General features: G+C 33.4%; 1 protein-coding gene across 2 annotated transcripts in view; it reads left to right on the top strand.

The window, feature by feature from the left end:
• The window catches only part of CSMD3 (CUB and Sushi multiple domains 3), a 1,211,357-nt gene that overhangs the window by 1,007,631 nt on the left and 179,682 nt on the right, over nt 1-24,044 (top strand). The window contains exons 33-35 of one of the 2 annotated variants that reach the window (XM_003823338.5): nt 17,874-17,987; nt 18,492-18,587; nt 20,178-20,381. In XM_003823338.5, coding sequence (XP_003823386.3) covers nt 17,874-17,987; nt 18,492-18,587; nt 20,178-20,381 — 414 coding nt within the window. The remainder of the gene's footprint in view (nt 1-17,873; nt 17,988-18,491; nt 18,588-20,177; nt 20,382-24,044) is intronic. The other variant, XM_034966508.3, reaches the window with a different exon arrangement.

Raw genomic sequence — 24,044 nt, 5'->3', positions numbered from 1 at the left:
TTAAGGAAGCTCTGTCAGATATGATTGATATTTGCTCAAATAATATTGACTACTTGTGGGTAAAAACAAATAAAATGAAAAAGGAGAGCCATGCTGACACAATACTTTTGAACACCTGGTATTTGAAATGATTGCAAGGTATCACGATTACCTGAAAAGAGTGAAAACATTGTCTCAGCATTTCTGATTTTATTTTTTGTACATAATTGGAGTTTCCACATTCATTGCACAAAGGTGTTGTTAGTGCCAGGGAAGTAGTTACTGGAATACACGAATAATCTAAAGTAGTGAAGGAAAAAGATATGTAAGTCAGAATTTCAAAATAGTGCAATAATTTATATGACCAGAATAAGCAGTGCATACAATGGAAAAGTATTTGAGCAAACCTTAATCAGATAAATTCTGAGGTAATGATAGTATCTGGTGATAGCTCACCAGAGCTGAGTCTTCAAAGAGATGAATAGACATTAGCTAAGAAGATCAGATAGTCTAGCATAAGCAAAGTCAGAGAAGTGGGAGAAAAATCACAATTAGGAGATGCTCTTGGGGGTATCAATCTGTGAAGTCTGGCTTCATGGGTTTCAGGAAGAAGAGTCACAGAGTGGCCAGGCATTCCTTACCAAATGGAATAATTCAGTTGTTTCAGCTTTTCTTACTTAACAGTAAAATAATTAAACATGACTATGTTTATATTTAATTGCTTTGATGAAATGAATTGTTTCCAAAATATATAGAAGGTTCACAATCAATACCAACTACCTATTAAAATGTGCTTAAAAAAAAGTTTTCACCCTCACTCCCCACCCCCTGCACACACACTCAAATTCACCAATGGAATTTTATCTTATTTTATTTGTTGTCCTTGACACACTAGAATTAAGCTAAACAATCATTTTCAGAGTAAAGTTTTAATGATTTGAAACTATTGCAGCTCACTTTTTTTATGTCTCCAGCTCCATTTTACTATGTATTTGTGCATTCAGACAGTATATGACGGAACAGTAATTGTAAGACAAAGAAATAGAACTTGACTTATTTCAGTGATGGCATTCTATGTAACCACTTGTATTTTTTGTTTCTGCTTAAAATTTAGAAGACTAAAATAGAGTCCAAACTTCAGTGTGTGTTTCTTCCCATTAAAAAAATACACTTATGTAACGAATGTATGACTTCATCTTTTTTTTGGTACTTTAATATTTGTTTTCTTATTTTGAGTTTTTTTACTACTATTTTAACACACACACAGAGTTTAATAATAGAAAATTTTCACAGTCTATATTTATTTTCTGGCCAGTATTATTAATTCATTTGTGATTATTCATGAAAATAGTTTTACCACAGTGAGGAGTGTTAAAAAATTATCTAATCTGACTGTCAATATGCTTGGTACGGAATTGTTTATAACAGTGCTTGAAAGTGAGTAGATATTAATTCAAGAGGCACTGGATATGAATGTTAGCAGCATAAGTCTCCCTTGGGGTAGCTGGGGGCCTGTTTCCTCATCCTCAAAATATGCATAAGAATACCTACTACTCAAGTTATTACAAGTAAAATCTGAGACAATACAGATTAAACTCCTCACAGATAAGTGAGTACAGCAAATATAGCCATGCAAGGAAGAAAATAGGCTTCCTTTAGATTTGTTCTTAAGACTCCTTCTCACCCTCCACTGACTTTGAGTTGTTGAATCTATAAATTAAGTCCAAATTAACATGAAAAAAATTGGGGTTCACAATTTGAAGTCAGAATATTTACCATTTAAAATTAGAATATAACCTTCTAGATATCTTTCAAAACATTAGTTAGCCACATGACTCTTTCACAAAGCTTTTCAGGATGTCTCATCTATTTTGGAATACCATAGTATGTAAAATAAATGATAATGATCCTATTTACATGAGGCTTTTTGATTAATGGTTATTACTAGTTGGGGTCCAGCATCATTTAACTGTAAAGAATTTTTAACAACTAACAACTGAGAAGTAAAATGTAGTTACTTATTCAGAATAACTGATATTTAAGAAACATTTAAACAACATTCTTACTAAATAAAAAATAGGTCAAGTGCGGTGGCTCATGCCTGTAATCCCAGCACTTTGAGAGGCTGAGGTGGGCAGACCGCAAGGTCGAGAGATAGAGACCCTCCTGGCCAACATGGTGAAACCCCGTCTCTACTGAAAATACAAAAATTATCTGGGCATTGTGGCACATGCCTGTAGTCCCAGCTACTCGGGAGGTTGAGGCAGGAGAACTGCTTGAACCTGGTAGGTGGAGGTTGCAGTGAGCCGAGATCACGCCACTGTACTCCAGCCTAGTGACAGAGCGAGACTCCGTCTCAAATAAATAAATAAATAAGTAAAATAAAATAAAATAGAAGAATGGGAACATGAAAAGAAGAAAAAATGTTCTGATCCTAATTTGGATCAAGCTATGACATAGTTAGGGAAACTGAATAATTTTAGGGAATTACCTATCTTATTCTTGGTCTCTAGTGAGAGTCTTAACAAACCTTGAGAATAAGGTTTAATTCATTGTTTTAAAAAGATCCATTTGTGTTTTGAAGTGAGTTACCATGGCTTTGTAAACCATTGAGGACCAAAACATAATACAAAGTAAGTCACATGTGCAAATAATTTATGTTCTCTATAGTTTCTTTTACTGATAATGATAATGTGAGTCTGCTTTAAAATTAATTTTTAAATATTTGTTTAGAACTTACTATTAATTCTTCTTGCCTTTGGTATGGTAACTAGGAACCAATTAGTAAATAGATAAGGTTGTCCTTGTTTTTTGCAATCATATCTTAAAAGTATTTTTTTCCTCTATTCGCCATTGATCTGGGCTTTGAATCGTTAATTATTCCTGCAAGTAGGTTGGGAGGAGTGGAGGTGATGCTATTTTAGCTCCTTTTGCATTCAGATACAAAATCATTAATTTTCAACCATTTTCCCTTTGAAGAGAATCCAAAACATTTTTCACACAGCTTCTTTTAAAGGCTAAATGCTTTATAGAATTCTATGAATAAAATTTGCGTGTATAAGTATGAAACTTTGTTAAAATGTAATATGAGAAACTTCCATTGGAATTATAGCATATTAAGTAATTTAAAACGATTCCATACTTCACAGCTTCTGCCAGGCCTAGACAACGCATGGAACTTGAATACTTACATATGTATATATATATAAAAGCTTTGGGACAAGAGGTAGAGGCTCAAACATTAATAGGCTCATTGCTTGTCAGCTAGTAATACTAATCCAAATTAGTTTTACATGTGCACCAAGTAAAGAAAAAAGTCTCAAATTTCTTTCAGCATATTAGTATACCTAAATGATTTTCTTGTCAAAAGTATCTTTAGCCTGAGCCCAGAAGTTCGAGTGCAGCCTGGGCAACATGGTGAAACTCTGTCTCTACAAAAGAATACAAAACTTAGCCAGGCATGGTGGCATATGGTCCCAGCTACTAGGGAGGCTGACATGGGTGGATTGCTTGAGCCCAGGAGGTTAAGGCTGCAGTGAGCCAGGATCACACCACTGCACTCTAGCCTGAAATATATCAATGTTTATGATGTCTAGAATTTCCATTTGTAAGTTTCTTAGCAATTAGTGCAGTGTTTTGCACATACCAAATAATAACTAATTTAATAAAAATGTGGCTGTTTGGAATGAAATTACAGGTGACTCTTATGTGCTTTTGATGATGATGACAATAATGTTGCCAAAAATCAGTGATGAAGATGACAACAGTGATAGCAAAGATTGAAATAGCCACGGTGAGATGTGTTACTTTGGTTGTATTTAGAAGTGTTCACCTTCCCAGGTTAGCATAAATTATTATATTTTTGCTCTTTTTGGTTATGGATGATATTGTTTAAGACTGTTTCTGAAAAGAAAAAAAATAACTATCAAAGGAAAGTCTTTGGGGGAACCGAAACAATACATAAGACCATTTGTCTGCTAGTGCAAATCAATGTGTTCCTTCAGCAATACACATTCTGTAGATTTATTTCAATAACTCCTTTATGTTCCATTCTGTGTCTATGTACTCTCTGGAGAAGGTTAAGTAACTAAAGGAATATGTATAGCATCTGAGAAATTGGACCAAATGACTGATAAAACCTCTTCCCAAATTGATATTCTATCATCCTTATCTGTTTCCAGGGTTAAGTTTTCTTATTTGTTTCTATTAAGGTTACTTGTTTTTGCTGTTGATCATCGTCTTTGACAGAGTTAAACAATAAGTGGTTAATTTGATTTATTTATAAAATCAATATTAATTTTGAATTTGTAAGATAACAGACTAGATGCCACAGAATATGGTGTATTTGTTGAGAGTGTACATGTGAGTGACATTTTCTGTTTTGTCTACCTACTGGGCAAGATGCTTTACAGATTAATCTTTACAACAATCCAAAGGAATGGGTATTATTTTGCAGATTAGGAAAACAATTCAGAAAAGTTTAGTAGCATGTTCAAGGGCACACACCAGGAAGTAGCAAAGCTCGTCAAATCTGGGTTTGTAGAAATGCAAATCCCAAACTCTCTATGACTAACGTTTTACTTTGTAACAATTGTGAAAATAAAAGTTACTCAATAGATTCTGCTACTCCTGTGAATTCTAAAATCTATTCCTGAAAGTACTAAAAGTCTGCAGAATATGTCACCTTATTTATTAAGAACACATTTTATATAAATGACGTGTGTATTTTTAAGATAATAGAAATCTATTCCTCTATTATTCATGATGACTAAATAATAATTTGGCCATTTAGGATGAATGTATTTATAAATAAATTATAAAATATTTCCCCCATCTTTTCAGCAAAATATCCTTAAAATAATTCACTCGTTACTTTCAGTTCTGCTTCTTTATCATGTGTCTTAATTGTTGTGTTTGACCTTAGGTTTTCTCAGTAGTTTTTAATGTGACCTGTCCACCAGTACACTCCATGATGCCATGCTCTATAGGATAATGGCTAAGAGACCAGGCTTAAGATAAATTCATATTCTATGAATTCAAATCTTAGTTCTTTCCCTTTTTAGCTTACTAATTTTTTGATAGTTGTCTTGTTTGTTTTTTTATCTGCAAAACAGAGATGATAGTGCCTACCTCAAAGGTTTTTGTGAGGATCAATGAAGCTGATATGTATAAAGAACTTTGCACAGTCCATTACATATAGTAAGGGTTTAATGAATGATAACTAGTTAATATTATACCTTTTAAAAATGTTTTTTATTCATTTAAAATTGTTTTTTATTCATTTTCTCAATTTCTACCAGCAGCAAATTCTCTCACTTTCATTGGAAATTTTTAATAGACTTTGGTCTGGCAATATATATATATAGGTATACATATATATGTAATATATAACATATTACATATATACATATATTATTACATATATGTGTACATATATTATTATATGTAATATATATTATAAATATATTACATATATATATAACTTATATATATATCTTTTACAGGGGGTCCTCCTCTATCACCGAGGCTGGAGTGCAGTGGCACAATCTTGGCTCACTACAACCTGTGGCTCCCGGGTTCCAGTAATTCTCCTGCCTCAGCCTCCCAAGTAGCTGGGACTATAGGCACATGCCACCACTCTTACCTAATTTTTTGTATTTTTAGTAGAGATGGGGTTTCATCATGTTGGCCAGGCTGGTCTCGAACTCCTGACCTAAAGTGATCCTCCCACCTAGGCCTCTCAAAGTGCTGGGATTACAGGTGTGAATCATTGCGCCCAGCCTAGTCTGGCAAAGTAAGTGCCAAAGAATGGTAGCATTTTATAGTGAGAATAAGTAAGCTTGGAATTCCTTCTGTTAAAAAAAAAATGTGCAAACATGACTCTCAACATAAAGCTAGAGCCCAAGTTAAAGAGATGACTGGTGATGATTTTTTTTGCAAAGTTAAGAACCTTTTTTAAAATGTTGACATATGGTGTACCCCTCCACCTGTTATTCTGAAATAGCTGTACATTCTGCCAATGAAAGAGCCCTTAGTAAATGGAACTTTGAAAGTTGAGGGGTTGAGGGTACTTTGCCTGCAGAAAAGGCATGGCAGAGTGTGTGTAGGAGGCAACATGCAGAGTGGAGTTAAAGAATTCAATGAAAGCAAGAGCTTGAATCTGGGCATAATGCTAAATTGTGTGTCAAAGTCCCACACATAAAGCGGAGAGAAACAAAACTTCTCTAATTGAAGTAGGAGCTAGGGGGGCCAGGAACTATATCCACATAGCATCCCTCTCACCTCTAGAGGTAACCTACAAATTGAATTACATTCTTTAATAACCTCATAAAATTAACTCTCACCAACAGCTAGATGCCAGTAAAATTTTGTTCAATTGAGTTTTATCCTATTTTAGTCTCTCTGCTTTAAAAGATTCATTTTTTTTCATAAATATATGTCATTAAAAATAAGATGTGGGTTATAGATTTTATACATTAAAAGTAACATTAGCAACACATCAATCAAATGAAATATATGGACTTTGAATTCAGATTTGATTAAACTAACTATAAAAAGACTATTTTTGGGTAAAATCAGGGAAATCGGAACAAGAAATAGTTATTTGATGAAATAAAGAAATTATCATTAAATTTGTTAGATCTGGTAATTATATTGTGGCTATGTTTTAAAGTTTTTATCTGTTAGAGACAAATACCAAAGCATTTATGGAAAAAGAATATGATGTTGGGGAGTTGCTTAAAAGTACTCCAGGTTGGGGATACAGGTCGGATAGGAAGAGACACATGAAACAAGATTGGCATAATGTTGATAAGTGTTGAAGTTGGGTGATGGTTTCATGGGTGTTTACTATTATGTCTACTTGGTATATGTTTGAAATTTTACATAATAAAATAAATCCCAGTAATTTAATTTATAGTCCATAGGAGAATGTTTTTCTGGCTTTAATCTTTCTGACCTAATTGGGATTTGGCAGACATGTTCTACAAAATGTGTAAAAAAAAATATGAAAGGTGATTAAATAAAAGCACACATTCAAATTGAAAATGGTTCAAAACAAAAGTGCTAATAACATATTTTAACACTTTAAACTTTTTATTTGGCTTTTCTGTTTTAATTCTTTTAAACATACAGTGGAATCGCTTATTGTGTTTTTCTTTATTTCATTTGCTTTTAAACACCAAATTAATTCTCAACTTCTGGGAAATGTTACAACTGCCAAATTGCAGATAAGCTTCTGGCTTGCAGTTGAATAGATATTTGCTTCTGGAACAATTAAAGAAAATTAAACTATATTTGCTTATAAGATGGTTTTTTAATGTCTATACATTTAAAATATGTCAAATTGGCAGTTTTGAAATTTTGACAGTAGGCAAATGGTCACAATACAGACAGAAATCTAGCTTTAGAGAAATCTGAAAGTAGATATTATGGATTTAGTCAGCAAACCTAGTTTATGGGTTGACAAAAGTATCACACAAAGAAATTGTTAACAGAAAGATAAATTACGACCCCATTTATTGTTGTTAAGTTCAAAGCAAACCTAGATTCCTGGAGCTACCAAATTACTGGATAATTGGGTACAATAGTCAAATCATTGAATTTTTTAATAACATATTGTATTTCCTAATTACTACAAAATAGCAATACATATTAAGATTTTCACATATTTATTTTTCAGAGCCAGAATGATCTCATTATACTCTGTGAGTTGCTGACTTAGCACTCCAGACTTTTTTGCTCAAAGGCAGGATTGGCCCCAGCATTCTAGGGTGGAGCCATGCTTCTGCATGGAGATTTTAAAATGCTAAATCAGCATAACGCAGCTCACTGTGAGTTAGTATGTTTACTGCTATTGTACTATGATAATAACCATAAGTGCATGGAATCTAACTGATATGTAGAAAATATAAAAGTTTTCAAACTATTAATAAAACTTTCACTTGATAGTACAGTCAAGTATCCCTAATCATCCCTTATGCATGAGACTAGAAGTGTCTTAGATGTCCAATTATTTTGGATTTTGAAATGTTCGCTTATACATAATGAGATATTGGGGAATGGGACACACATCTGAACACAAAATTTATTTATGTTTCATATACTTCTTATATGCATAACCTAAGGTAATTTTATACAATATTATAAATAATATTTGTGACTGTCACATGACATTGGGTGTGAAATTTTCCACTTGTGAAGTCATTTCAGCACCAAAAAATATTTGGAGTTTGAGGCATTTTTGATTTGGGATTTTGGGATTAGGGATATTCAATTCATTAATCAATTAATGCAACTTCTATCTAAACTTGTCCATTGCTAGATGGTAGTTTTAAAAAACAGTAGCTCATTGATTTGATTTGGTACTGATTTTTAAAATTCTGGCTTTCTGATGCTTTTGAAAGTAAATTTTCATAATACTACACTTTTATTTATTTGTTTTGCATAAAATTGAAGTTTTAATTGCACACCTCGTAATAATCTTTAAATGATAAAGCCTTTAAAATCATGATATACAAGTGGTATAATGATCCCAAAATGCAAATTTGTAGCTATTTATACAATAAGTACTTTCACAGTTCAGAGTATACAGTATGGAGGGCAAACAGTTCTGCACAGTGTATGTTACTGATTTAAAAGGGAAGCATTTTGCTTTCATGAAAATGTCTAATATTTTGTCTTAAAATATTCATATGAGATGAAAATACGACACATGTATACATATGTAACAAACCTGCATGTTGTGCACATGTACCCTAAAACTTAAAGTATAATAATAAAAAAAAAGAAAATACGAGTCAGAAATTCACATAAAAGTAGCCAAACATTATAAGAGCTTGTGTTACCAACAGTAATTTTTTATGATTTCACACATAGTGAAATATAGTACTCTACCCATCTTTGATTTGAGTCTTATTTCTGTCCTGTCAGTACTGTGGATGCACATGTGCATTTTCATCTGTGCTGTGTTGGTAATAAAATGAAAATTGAGCAAAACAGGGGTGATACAATTTTTAACAAGGTGGCAAACCAGCTCAGTTCCTAATATAGGCATCAAAATAAACCCTGAAATACAAAACAATGTGTAGATTTTGCAAAAGGAGTAGTAAGCATGTTGAGAATCAAACAGAGATCTAATAGGAATTTATGATATTTTCTAATTTCCTTTTCTGCACTGACTTCCTTCTATGTGGAACTATTTCTTTTGTGATGAAGTTGAAACAGAAGGAATTAAGATTGAGGGAGTATACAAAAACAAAGGTAGAATGCACTCTCACCTTGCTCCCCTTTTCTTAGCCCCAAAAGAAAGCTGATAATTACATTTTCCTTTTTCATCCAAAAGGATAGAATGTAAAATCAAGTAGACAGAGAAGTGCATAGCCGTCTTGAAGTCTTAAGACAAACTAAGCTTGATTAAAATAGCTGGAGTACTCATCTCACCCAGGCAGTTCTATCTTTTTTACTAAATACTGATGTATAGAAAGCAGACAATGAAAGAGGATATGCTCACATAAAAGTTCAATTAAATTTTGCCTATCAGTAAGTTTTCTGACTGAATTAGGAACATATATATTTACAAAGCTGAGTTACTAGTAATGGTGACTAACATTTATTACTGCTTTAGGTGCTGTTTAAAATGTTTTACAAGTATTAATTTATGTGCTATTCACATCAATCCTAGGAGGTCAGGTACTTTTATTATCCCTATTTTACAGGTGAGGAAACTGAGGCTTTCCCATGTGGTTAATCCTGGATTAAGTCCTTGAGAGTCTGATTCCAGAAATTGAATGCTTAACTCTTTATTAGGCAATTTTATGAAATACCTTAATATCATAGGACATTTCAGACACATAAGTTGGTCATTTGAAAACATTAATCTTCCTAAATCTGCTCAGCTATAAGTGCTGATAATCTTTAGGTTGCTTCATCCATTCTTCTATGCAACAAAGAGGGCTTGTCATTTGGCAAGCTTTGATTGGCACTGTCATTGTCACCATTCATTAATTTGGCACTATCCTTCTGACTACTAGAGTTGCTTCCAGAGAGACCTGCTGCCCTTACTCCACCGAATTTGAAGCCTTTTATATCAAAACAGGTTTACAGGTTTAAACCAAAGCTGAATTCACTACAACCTCTTACGTATTTTAATTTTAACTCTCCATCACCTTCTACATAGGAGTTGAATCTCTTCCCTTAACCATGCCCCAGTCTAAGTCTCAGTTTTTTTTTTCTGACATTGTCATGCCATGAGGATACTCAGAGAATTATTCCCCTCTGAGAAAAAAATGACAAACAAATTGAAATATTAATTTACATAAATTCAATTTTCATTTTTAATTCAATAACTCCAATCCTGATCATTGAATTATGGTAATCATGTCCATATTTGTTTCATTATCCTCATTTGAAGTTAATTAATTGCTCAATCAGTGAACCTCTATATAATGTAACAGCTAGTTATTTTGATGGCTCAAAAATTAAAAGTGACTTCCAAAACTTTCTGGTTTGCTTAGGCAGTTTTAAAAAGAAATCATTCGTGTACTTGTTAAACAATAGAAGAATAGTATATTGGTCCATTCTCACGCTACTATGAAGAAATATCCAAGACTGGGTAATTTATAAAGGAAAGAGGCTTTATTGATTCACAGTCCTGAATAGCTTGAGAAACCTCAGGAAACTTACAATCATGGTAGAAAGCAAAGGAGAAGCAGGCACTTTCTTCGCAGGGTGGCAGGATGAAGTGAGAGCCAGAAGCGGAAATACCAGACACTTATAAAACCATCATATCTCATAAGAACTCACTCACTATCATGACAACAGCTATGGGGAAACCACCCTCATGATTCAGTTACCTCTCACTGGGTCCCTCCCAGTACACATGGAAATTATGGGAACTACAATTCAAGATGAGATTTGGATGAGGACACAGCCCATGGTCCCTTCCAATCTCATGCCCTCACATTTCAAAACACAATCATACCTTTCCAACAGTTCTCCAAAGTCTTTATTCATTCCAGTATTAACCCAAAAGTACAAGTTCAAAGTCTCATCTGAAACAAGGCAAGTCCCTTCTACCTATAAGCCTATAAAAGCAAAAGCAAGTTAGTTATCTCCTAGATACAATGGGGGTACAGGCATTTGGCAAATACACCAGTTCCAAATGAGAGAAATTGGCCAAAACAAAAGGGCTACAGGCCCCATACAAGTCCAAAATCCAATAGAGCAGTCATTAAGCCTTAAATTTCCAAAATGATCTTCTTTGACTTCATGTCTCACATCCAGGTCACGCTGATGCAAGAAGTGGGCTCTGTCAGCCTTGGGCAACTCCACCACTGTGGCATTGCAGGGTAAAACCCCCATCCTGGCTGCTTTCATAGACTGGCATTGAGCATCTGTGACTTTTCCTGGTGCACGATACAAGCTGTCAGTGAATCTACCATCTGGATCTGGAGGACGGTGGCCCTCTTCTCATAGCTCCACTAGGCAGTGCCCCAGTAGGTACTCTGTGTGGGAGCTCTGATCCCGTATTTCCCTTCCACAGTGCCCTAGCAGAAGTTCTTCATGATGGCTCCACCCTGCAGCAAACTTCTGCCTGGACATCCAGACATTTCCATACATCTTCTGAAATCTAGGTAGAGGTTCCCAAACCTCAGTTCTTGACTTCTGTGCACCCACAGGCTCAACACCATGTGAAAGCTGCCAAGGCTTGGGACTTGCCCCCTTTGAAGCAATGGCTCAAGCTGTACCTTGGTTCCTTTTAGCCACAGCTAGAGCCGAAGCAGCTGGGTGCAGGGCACCATGTCCTGAGGCTGCACAGAGCAGGGGAGCCCTGAGCCAGCCCAGGAAACCATTTTTCCCTCCTAAGCCTTTGGGCCTTTGATGGGAGGGGCTTCCATGAAGGTCTCTGACATGCTCTGGAGACATTTTCCCTATTGTCCTGGGGATTAATATTTGGCTCCTCATTACTTATGCAAATTTCTGCAGCTGGCTTGAATTTCTCTCCAGAAAATAGGTTTTTATTTTCTATCACATGGTCAGGCTGCAAATTCTCCAAACTTTTATGCTCTGCTTCCTCTTGAATGCTTTGCAGCTTAGTAATGTCTTCTGCCAGATACCTTAAATCATCTCTCTCAAGTTCAAAGTAAGTTCCACACATCTCTAGCACAGGGGCAAAATGCCACCAGTCTCTTTACTAAAGCAGAGAAAGAATCACCTTTATTCTAGTTCTCAACAAGTTTCTCATTTCCATCTGAGAAAACCTCAGTCTGGACTTCATTGTCCATATCACTATCAGCATTTTGGTCAAAGCCATTCAACAAATCTTTAGGGAGTTCCAAACTTTCCCACATCTCCCTGTCTTCTGAGCCCTCAAAACTTTCTAACTTTTGCCTCTTACCTAGTTCCAAAGTTGCTTCCACATTTTCAGGTATCTTTGTAGCAGCACCCCACTCCTGGTACCAATTTACTGTATTAGCCTGTTCTCACACTGCTATGAAGAAATACCCAAGATTAGGTAATTTATAAAGGAAAAAGGTTTAATTGATTCACAGTTCTACATTGCTGAGGAGGCCTCGGGAAATTTACAATCATGGTAGAAGGCAACGGGAGAAGCAGGCACCTTCTTCATGTGGCAGCAGGACACAGTGTGAGCCAGCAGGGGGAATGCCAGATGCTTATAAAGCCATCATATCTCATGAGAACTCATTCACTATCATGAGAACAACAAAGGGAAAACAACCTCCATGATTCAATTACCTCTCAGGGGGACATAGGGATTATTGGGATTACAATTCAAGATGAGATTTGGGTGAAGATGCAGCCAAACTGTATCAAATAGACTATTCAGAAGTATCAAGATAGGCATATGAACTACTCTGATGGGTTTCGCAGTAGAGAAGAGAGATTGAGCCAACTTCAAATATAGCAAGAAAAAGTGGGAATTTATAGACAAGAAGCAGGATGGAGGTCAGTAGATGGAAAATTATTAAGAGGAAACATCAGGGATGAGGGGGATTCTGGCCAAACCACCCTAACAGTACTGTTGGTGAAAGCAAACCAGGGTGAACAGATATCACCTGGGGGATGGTGGAGGTGAGAGGGTAATCAGACATTGAGGGAAGGGGGTTTTGGCTAAACCAGCTCATTAGGACTCTTGTTAAAGTTGGACAATGCAAAGACAGACACAGAAGTAAAATAGTCAGGGCCTAGTTGGGAAGAGGATTCAGAAGAGCCTGATTAAACATTGTTCGAGGAGAGACTGCTAGCAGTGGTAGAACGTTTCAACCATATTGCAGATTAGAGTTTAGTGGAAAAGGGAGCTTTAAATTCTTGTTGTTCTATTTATTCATGTTCTAAGCAAAGGCCCTCCCCTGTGAGCACTAACCCATTTTAGTGCATTATGACATATTCCAGGCACCCACTATACTGTTTCCACAGTGATGCTTTCAGGGTAACTGTTGGTCTGTAGTGAGAATTCTGCCAGTTATCTATGCTAATGCTCAAGAGTTTCTTTATGCCATCTTAGACACTGTCATCATTTATTGATTTACATTTGGGATGGCTTAATTAAGCAAATTGGATGAAGTCTCAGGTATTAAATGCATGTGACCAAAGGAAAAAGGATTCGACAGGGTTTGATGGAGAATAGAAAACAAATGCTTATTGAAACAGTTAAATGAAAATTTATGTTATGCAAACTTTCTCAGTCAATGGAACCCTACCTCTCAATCTTATTTGGATGAATACTTCAAAAATTAGATGTCAAATAAAGCTTGCTTTGTCTACAAGAAAGAGTAGATAGATACACTGCCTTGTCTCATTCTGAATTTATTCATGGGGGAGAAAATGAACTAGGAAAATACTTTAAAATTGGGATAAAGGTTATAGCAATGTGATATAAATTAGTTTTCCTCTAAGTGATTTCTCCAGACTTTTAAAGTGATTTTTTTTAAATCTAAGTTATAGATTTATTAAAAATGTGGTCGAGAACTCCACGAATGTTGCCCATTAGAGATTAGTAGGTGCTTTGCTTTGAAGAATGGATTTAATTGATCAGTATAGCAATACTCTTCATGGAAATATGTACCCAAAGTTCCCTATTGTTGGTTTATAATTAATTGGCCAGCCTAACATCTTTTCATGGGTGGAATAAAGAAAAGCTGCCACATCAATAAACAGAAATAGAATTAATAGAGTTAAAGAGCAGGGACGCTATCTGTACTTGTCACTTTCTTAACCCTAGCATTTAACCTAGTTCCTGGCACATCATAGAATCAACTAATGCTGGTGGAATTAATAAACTCTATTCTAAAATACAATGTATGAAAATATAATAGGCTCAGATATAGTTTCAGGCATAAAAACTAGATAATTTTTATGTTTGCTTTTATCTTACTGGTTTCCTTTTTCTAGCTTACTACAGTATATATACCACTATAAAAATTGATTTTTTCAACAAAAGAGATAAAAACATTTTCTTTAACATCTATTATGTTTAAAGAAGAAAAAAAATGAGTAGTGTTTCCCTTAAGAAATAGCTTGATGTATACAGCTTACTCTTGTATCTTGAGAGCAAAATCGTTTTGAAATCTATATGCTTAAGAAAACAGAAAAGAAGCTTGGAGCTGAGATGCAGGGAATTCTGTATGTGCTTGGAAATGAAGAAACAGACCACGGAGCTTGTTAATCATGCAAAAGGCATAATCAGCACAGACTTGGGGTTAATTGTAGTCCTAGAAATAAAAGGGAGTTCTACCCATTGGATTGAGGCACCAGCATCACGTCAGTGTTAAGAGGTAATTTTTAAAAAGAGCATAATTATGACTCTCATATAAATATAAAGGATATTTAAATCAAAAATTTTATTTAACTCCCAGTTAAATAATGAGAAACCCAGTAAGATGTTACAGTGGTTCAAAGGAGAATTCAAATAACCAAATAATAGATGGTTAATAGATAAATTAGATAGATCTGTAGATAAGATAGATAATCAGGAATGTTAAAATGAATTTACAAACAAATAGATGCATAGAGACAAAATAAATCTGTTCACTGGGCAATAATCCATTGCATTATACCACAGTCTCCATTTAACACAAGTAACCCAATTTGCTGGACAACTTTCTTTCAAAAAAACAATAACCAGTAATCTTTTGAGCCACTTTAAAATCTCTTACAGATTTTCCTTGCATCACTTTCAACCAGGCAAATACCTTTGGCTATTCAGAACATTTTAGAATCAGAAGACCTACTGCTGTTTGCACCTTAAAAAACTAAATAAATTAAGACATTTACAGACAGAATGGAGAAGCAAATCTGAGAGTCATCACTTAGTTCTTAAGACTTCTGACTGGGAGTATTAGGTTCATTATTATAATATATCAGTTTAATGAGACAATAGCTAATATGATAATGTGTGGGAAATCAGATCACTATGTTAGTGTTCTTCATTGTTCATACTACAAAATAACTTACTAGGCATGTACTTTAAAATTTTATCTTTACTATAGTGATACCATATCCTCTCAGAGTAACTTTTTTTCTGGTGAAAGCTACTTTTAATTTAAAATTTCAATTGCCCATATTAATGCAGAGTTGATTGCTTTTAAAGAAAAGTGGCTCGCTCATTGCTTAATAAGGCAAGATTCAGCACTGTACTCCCCCACTCCTAGCTTTCTCAACTCTCCCAACCGAGGTAATAACTACAACAAATTACAAGCACAAATTATTAACACTTAAAAGAGCATGCCCTACAGTTTTCTATACTTAATATGATACAAAAATGTGGGGTTAATGGTTGCATTATTAACAGTTATAGTCTGAACATATTCAGTTTAGAGGTAATGCAAAACTGTTTTATCTGCATACAAACAATAATTGAGAAGAGGCCTAAAGGCAAAAAAAAAAAAAAAAGATGAATTTTTTTTTCTTTTTCTTCAGAAAAAGCTCTTGGATACCTGTGTATTTTAGTTGTTTTAAATGTTTGTAAATATAGTGGTTTGCAAGGAAATTGGGCATGTTTTCTAATAGAAAGAAAGAGTTAAAGGATGCGGTATTGTACTTTTCCTTAATGATTTCCCAAAAAGCTAAGAGAAAGAATAAATTACATGCCAAGAGCCTTTTTGGGCAGTGTGCTTGATGTAACAAAATTCCCGTGATTAGACTAAAATACCATTTTTTTTTCTTTTTTTCGGCTACTTTGTAAGGCAATGGCAATCTGCTTTATATAATAGAAACTTCTTAAGACATATTTGAGAACAGGATCATCCAAACACTAATCTAATGCAAAAACAGAAAACAAAACCTTTCCTATATATATACATATATATATACACACATATATATACATATGTATGTATATACATAGTACAATTCAGCATCCTTTAACTCTTTCTTTCCATTAGAAAACAAATATACATATATATATATATATATATTTGGAGTATTTTGGAAGTAGCTTGGGATTTGGTGGAACAAATTTGGGATCTTTTAAAAAGGTCTGAATTCAAAATGTTTGTATGACTTGTAAACCATTAAAATAATTCACGGCATGTGTCTGGTTAGGTGGAAACATAAATTTGTATTCATGACTTCTAGGAAATATTTTAAGGAGGATTATTGACAAATTTTAGCACAGCAATGTTCAGAAACGTTCAAAGAAACATCGCTGTATCTGTTAATATTTTCGTTTTCTTTTACTCCACAAAGAACTGGACTGAGATCACCAGCTTATTTGTACAGGCCTAAAAACTACATATAGCTTTGTTTGCCATATTATATGTATACCTGAATTCATATGCAAAAGTAACCATGTTTCAAGTGAATTAGCCTGTTAGTAAAAGGACCACCAGAGGATGTCCATAGCCTTCATTTGAGGTATACAATTTGAATCAGCATTTGAAAAATATATTTGTATATACTCATGGAATGAACAATTTAAATTCATGTGATTTCAAATTTATAAAAGTGACCTTGCTTTGGCATTATTAAATTTTCATTAAAATTATACTCTTTTAAACCCCACAATTTTACCAATGAAATATTTTAAGGATAAGTTTTGTTACTGATTTTATTTAAAAAAAAAACACAAAGCAAACTGATTTCTGTTCTTGAAACAGGTTCTTTATAGTTTTAGTTTGGGTAAATTCTGCATGTAAGTTTAGTATATAATTAAAGGATAAGTAAAAATGGAGGAAAAAGACACATCTATAAAGCTCTGTTGGTATGTACTTCAGAACTGTACTTACCATGGAAGAGCAATTATTTTGCAAAATTTTATGATATCTCAATTGCTGAGGAATCATAAATAATATTTCTTTATTTTGGCAGAAGATTAACAATAAATGTTTAGGAATCGTTTAAAACTTAGAATATAAATTAAACACTATATCTGAAAAGAATCTCGCTAATCTTTTTCTAATGAAATTATTACTCATAATGGAATAGCATTTTTAAGGACAACTTAAAAAATCCCCTGAATTAAAACTGTGTCTATCTTATCTAAAGGAGGAGGTAAAAAATTAGAAAAAGAGAAGAGAGTCACAAAGTGAAAAGAATCAAACCACCATTGAGAAAAGCCAAAAGTAGTTACTATAAAGTATTAATCATCAATTTTATGATTTCTGATCCAAATTAATTGCTATACTCATTTATATTTTTAAGAATTGTTGTCTTAAAATTTTATTGCTTTAGGTCATGGTCACTTCTTTTATGACCTGAAGTACATGTGTCAGTAATATCAACCAATTGGCACCTATCCTCTTTTAATGGTAGAAAAAAAATGACTATTATATTGTAATACTTTGTTCTCTCTCTCCTCCTCTATTTTTTTGTTTTTTGTTTTCGTTTTTGGATGGTTGGTGATTTGTTTGCTTCTCCGGGTTCCTGTTGATCAGTGGTGTTTGGCCAGTTTGTATTTTTCCAGACATCACTCCACGATGTTGTTGAGGTGTATGATGGGCCAACTCAGCAATCTTCTCTGTTATCTTCCCTCTCAGGATCCCATTCAGGTATCCTTTAATAGAACTGCCATGCATCAGTTACTGATTAAAGACTGACTTTGATTAGTATTGTAGTGAAAGTTGAGATTTATGTCATCCATATAAGAAATAAAGTAAACTGAAAATAGTATCACTTTTTTTTTTCTAAAGAATAGAAACAAAATTAACTCAGAAGGTTGAGAAAAATACAACCAACTATTCTCTGGGATTGTAACCAAGTAAATAATATATTTAATCACTTAGTCTCTGGTGTTTAATGTAATATAAAATATTTAAGAATTCTTTGAAGAATGAGGCAATATGTATAAAAATGTAATTAAAGCTTTCTGAGAAAAAGATTGCAATACAAGTTGAACCCAAAGGAAATATATTGGTAGTTGTAGGATATTTTAAAGTAATTTGATAGAACATAGATTGACATTTTCAAATGACAGTGTAAGATTATAATATAATTTGTTAGGTTTACTGAATGAAAATTATTTATGATATCTTAGTGTTTGTTTTGTTGAGTAGGAGAATCACTTCCACTGAGTTCAGGTAATCAGATCACAATTCGATTTACTTCAGTTGGACCAATAACAGCTAAGGGATTTCACTTTGTTTACCAAGGTAAGTGACCCTGTAGTCTAGAAACACACTAAGGAATGATATAATTTTCCATGATGTATTGAGTTTTTGAATGATGAACTCCTCTAGATAAAAGTGTTTTTAAGCAGTTTTATTTTGTCCCCTCCACCATCACTAGATCACTGTCACCTTGACCAAAGTAAACAAAATCTATTGCTTCCATCATCATTCTCAGTTTAAATGTCTGATTTTCCTTCCTTCCCACATATTATTTTCAAAACATCTACTTTTTTTCCCTGACAATCCTTTACTATCTACATTTTCTATTTTCTAACAGTCTAGCACTCTAGACTATTTAGTCTAATTTAGTTTAGCACTCGAAATTAAAGATATAAAAATTTTGGTGCTGATGTACTTAAACATGCCAAGGAAATCAGTGTTCCATTCTAAAATTATAGTTTCTCATTCTCTCAGGAGAATTAAAACTTTCTTCAGTTATTAGGACTTTTGTGCAATTAGAAGTTTGTTTACACATTTTATTTCTTGCCTGTGGTAGACAACCTTCTACGTTATCATTAAACCAAGTTAAGAGCCATTATTTGAAATATTGTCTTTGAAATACATATGGTCATATAGTAGTTAATCTCAAATGTATCTTGCACTTTATTACTAAGAAATGTATAAACATTTGTGATTTGTTATTCCTATTAAACCTTCTTACCCCATTTATCAGTTGACTATAATCCTATACTCTTTTATGTTAAGTAGTACTTCCCCCTGGAAACAATGTGTGGTATTACGATTGCAAAAAGGCACTATAATGAATGGAATTATATTTACTCAAGTCGCATAAGAAGAATTAATCTATTTAGAATTCATCATATCATTTTTTGGGCTATTGTCAATCTCTTTAATCACATTTGTTATGTGTTTTAAAAAGAAAAAACATCCTGTTATCATTCTATTTTACTAAACCAAAAAAAAGGCACAATTAAAGGGCATACCTATAAAATCTAAAAGCAATTTCAAATCTGATATTGTATGATTATTAAAGTAAAAACTTTTATTGTTGTTAATCTGTCTGACATATATTCTACCTAGTCCAAATGTAGTTATCTTTCTCAATAGCAAATGTGTTTGAAATTAAGTTTGTGAACATTTTATGAAACTAATAAAGTACTGTTTGCCTTTATAAAATCTGTTTTTAATTAAGAACCAAATACTGAAAAAAAATGTAAAATTATTTGATATAACCTGACACATATTTTTTGAACTTGGTATTTTAAGTTTAAAAAGAAAAAAAAACTTTCAGTTTTCATCCCACGAATTACAGAAATATCTAACTAAAACTACTTTGTAATATTAATGAGTTCGGTAAAACAAAAATCGTTGATGTTTAAAGAATCAAAAGTAAAACTTTTCTAATAAAAAACCTTGATGACAATAACAATATTTATTTTAAATTATATTTTATTCTGTCTGAAATTTAAAACTTTAAGAATGTATTCAAATTGTTAATTCAAGTTCTGATAAAAAATGATGATTTCTCAAAAATGTGTTTAAACAGTTACATTTTGAAATCTGTATTTGTCTACCATATAAAATTAAAATAAATATAATATTTCTACACAGCTGTTCCTAGAACAAGTTCTACACAATGCAGTTCTGTGCCTGAACCAAGATTCGGAAGAAGAATTGGCAATGAATTTGCAGTCGGTTCATCGGTTCTTTTTGATTGTAATCCAGGATATATTCTCCATGGATCCATAGCAATTAGGTGTGAAACAGTGCCCAATTCTTTGGCCCAGTGGAATGATTCCTTACCTACTTGTATTGGTGAGTATATAAATTTGTATGATCTGTGATTATACATAGTTTATATAAAAATTGGTTACATCTTTCAATTTTTTAAATTTCAGATCTAATAATTATGTACTTAATTTTAAATAATTTAATAAGTATGCTTTATATAAATATGAAAAATCAGTGGAGATTTGTTGCAATGGTCTTGGTGATGAAATCAATAAAAAAATTTGTGTTGAATTAGCTAAATAATTTCCTCATTTACTGATTTATATGGATTTATGTGGATGTAAGTAAATATATATATTTCCAGGAACATAGAATCTGCTGCTACTAATATGGGATTATGAAGCACTACTATCCTTTTATTTTTTTTATTTTTAATTGTTGTGGGTACACAGTAGGTGTATATATTAATGGAGTACATGAGATTTTTTTTACAAGCAGGCAATGTGAAATAAGCACATTATGAAGAATGGGATATCCATCTCCTCTAGTTTTTATTCATTGTGTTGCAACAATCCAATTATACTCTTTAAGTTATTTCAAAATGTACAGTTAAGTTGTTATTGACTGTAGTCACACTGTTGTGCTATCAAATGGCAGATCTTATACACTCTGTGTTTTTGTCCACTACAGTTCTCAGCCTCTGGTAGTCATCCTTTGAAATAAATATTATTTTTTATTTTTAAAAGTTTGTGCAAAGATTTCTGGGCCAATATGTAAAGAATTCAGATATCTTTTAAGAATCCAAAAGCTGACTTTTCTGGAAATATTTTGCTTGGTCATCAAAAGAATTAGAAAATATGAATTAATTTTTTCTTACTCTATTAGTTACAGATATGTATAAAAATATAAAATTATAATTTTTTTCAGTCTTTCACAAATATAGGTGGTAACATTTTGAATGAGTAAAATGCATAAGATTAGCCAAAAATCTTATGGTTTCGAAGTTGTTTTTGCAATAGTATATCTAACTTGCATTGGTAAATAGAATGTATGCTATCTAAAATTATGGATATCTTAATAGTTTAGAATTTTATAGTATTTCAGGGTAATTATAATAATGCTTGGCTTTTGTAGAGTTCCATAGACATAGAAAATATAGAAAGTAGGGAAATTACTCTCTTCTCTGCCCCAAGAACATATCTGGAAATTTTTATTATTTTTTAAATTACATAATATTAAATTCAAAAAAGAGTGGTAAGACTTAATCTCAGGTTATAAAATAATTCTAATGACGAGTTGTTTCTCATTAAAGTTATATTAGTATGTGATGTTAAAAATAAAATATGTATATATATATATATATATGTATTTTTTTTTTTTTTGAGAGAGAATCTTGCTGTGTCACTCAGGCTGGAAGGCCGTGGCATGATCACAGCTCCCTTGCAACTTCCGCCTACCAGGTTAAAGCCTCCTGCCTCAGCATCGCGAGTAGCTGGGATTACAGGCGTGCACTACCATGCCCAGCTAATTTTTGTATTTTTACAAAATACAAAAGGGACTGGGTCTCACCATGTTGTCTAGGCTGGTATCAAACTCCTAGCCTCAAGTAATCCACCCCCCTCGGCCTCCCAGAATGCTGGGATTACAGGTGTGATCTACCGCACCCAGCTGAAAATAATATTTTTTTAAATAAAAGATAAGCAAAATTTTTGTTTTATTTTTGTTTTAATTTTAATAATCTTAATAGTCCACTCTCCATAGGGAGGAATGAGTGTGTATATTGACACATAATAGACAATCATAAATATATAAAATTACTTTTTAATAACACATTTTGCCATATGAAAATGAATTATATTTGCCATTCTTATTTTTACCTTTTTAAAATACATTTGTTCACATGTCAGTTCATAGGTCATTAGAATAAAAAATAATTTTAAATTATGAAATAACATAGAAGGTACATTCATTTCTACTGAGAAGAGATCAAAGATAAATCTGTTGATATGCATTCACAGGATATGTAATTTTTTTTTTTTTTTTTATGGAGTCTTGCCCTGTCACTCAGGCTGGAGTGCAATGGCATGATCTTGGCTCACTCAACCTCCGCCTCCCAGGTTCAAGTGATTCTCCTGCCTCAGCCTCCCAAGTATCTGGCATTACAGGCACCCACCACCATGCTCGGCTAATTTTTTCTATCTTTTAGTAGAGACGGGGTTTCACCATGTTGGTCAGGCTGGTCTTGAACTCCTGACATCGTGATCCACCCGCCTCGGCCTCCCAAAGTGCTGGGATTATAGGTGTGAGCCACCGCACCCAGCCAGGTTATATAATTTTTATAGAATATATTTGCTTTAAGTAAAATATATTTTTTTTACCATTTAAATCAGGACATTGTCAACAATTGTGCTAGGATAATGGTATAAACTAGGCTCTCACAAATAACTAGGAAGAATGGTTGGTCATTTGATTTCTCTAGGAATTTGATATCGCCACTCCCACCCCCAACCCCAAAAATATACCTAGCATATTTCACAGTGCATTTTTTTCTTAAAACAAATATTTTATTTTTTCCGTGACAATAGATGGAATCTGAACTATTCTTGTATTATTCTGTTATTTGTTGAATGAACACTTACAAAAAATAATGTAAAACACTAGAAGACTGTAAATGACTCTCCAATTTTCTTATCTTTTAGCTAAATAACCACGATTTCTGATTTCTGATATTTATAATTTTCTTAATGCCACTGTTTGCCAATCCTATCGTCTGAATATTTATTCTCTCCCTCACCCCACCGCCCCCCAACAACACACACAAATTCTTATGTTGAAACCTAATCCCCCATGTGGGGGTATTAAGAGGTGGGGCCTTTGGAAGGTGACTAGGTCTCGGAGGCTCTACCCTCAGTAATGAGATTTGTGCCTTTATAAAAGAAGTCTAAGGCAGCATATTCAGCCTTCCACCATGTGAGGACACAGAGGCACTGTCTATGAAGCACTGAGCACGCCCTCACCAAACACTACATCTGCTGGCACCTTGATCTTAGACTTCCCAATCTTTAGAACTCTAAGAAATACATTTCTGTTGTTGAAAACTTACCTAATCTATGGTATTTTGTTATAGCAGCCTGAATTGTCTAAAAGAGCCCGATTCCATGCTAAGTAATTTAAATACATATTTGTTGCAATCCTCTGACAAATCTATGGAACTGTTACTTTTGGAATGTACAGATGAATAAACTGAGTCTGAAAGAGGTAAAATAGTTCTCTTTAAAGTGGCAGAGCATAGTAAGGGTTAGAGTGGAGGCAGGATTTAAAACTAAGTTTTTCTACCTTTGAACCCTAAATTAATTGATAGATTACTGCTTCTCTTTATGTTCTGACTTATAAGCTATTTCCCAATTACATTTCTGCCTCATTTATTGTGCAGAATTGCTGACTCTATTAAAATACATTTTTGACAGTCCACAAATACAGGAGATAAATCAGCTGGACTTAATGTTCCGCCTATCTTGTGCCTACCAGAGAGCTGGGGTTAATATGGCAGAGAGATCCTCCCCTTAGGTACTTGCACTCTCATAAAGACAAAACAAATAATGTCCTCTTTTCTGAACCACAATACATACAACACAATACATTGACTTCATACTCGTGAAATGTTATAAATAACATTTATAACATTCTGAACTAAAGGAATCATGAGCTAAAAGAAATGTTTCTATATGTCTGTGAAAATTAGTCATG

This window comes from Pan paniscus, chromosome 7, assembly GCF_029289425.2.
Source record: "Pan paniscus chromosome 7, NHGRI_mPanPan1-v2.0_pri, whole genome shotgun sequence".
Taxonomy (NCBI): domain Eukaryota; kingdom Metazoa; phylum Chordata; class Mammalia; order Primates; family Hominidae; genus Pan; species Pan paniscus.
This window is presented reverse-complemented; position numbering and strand designations above follow the sequence as displayed.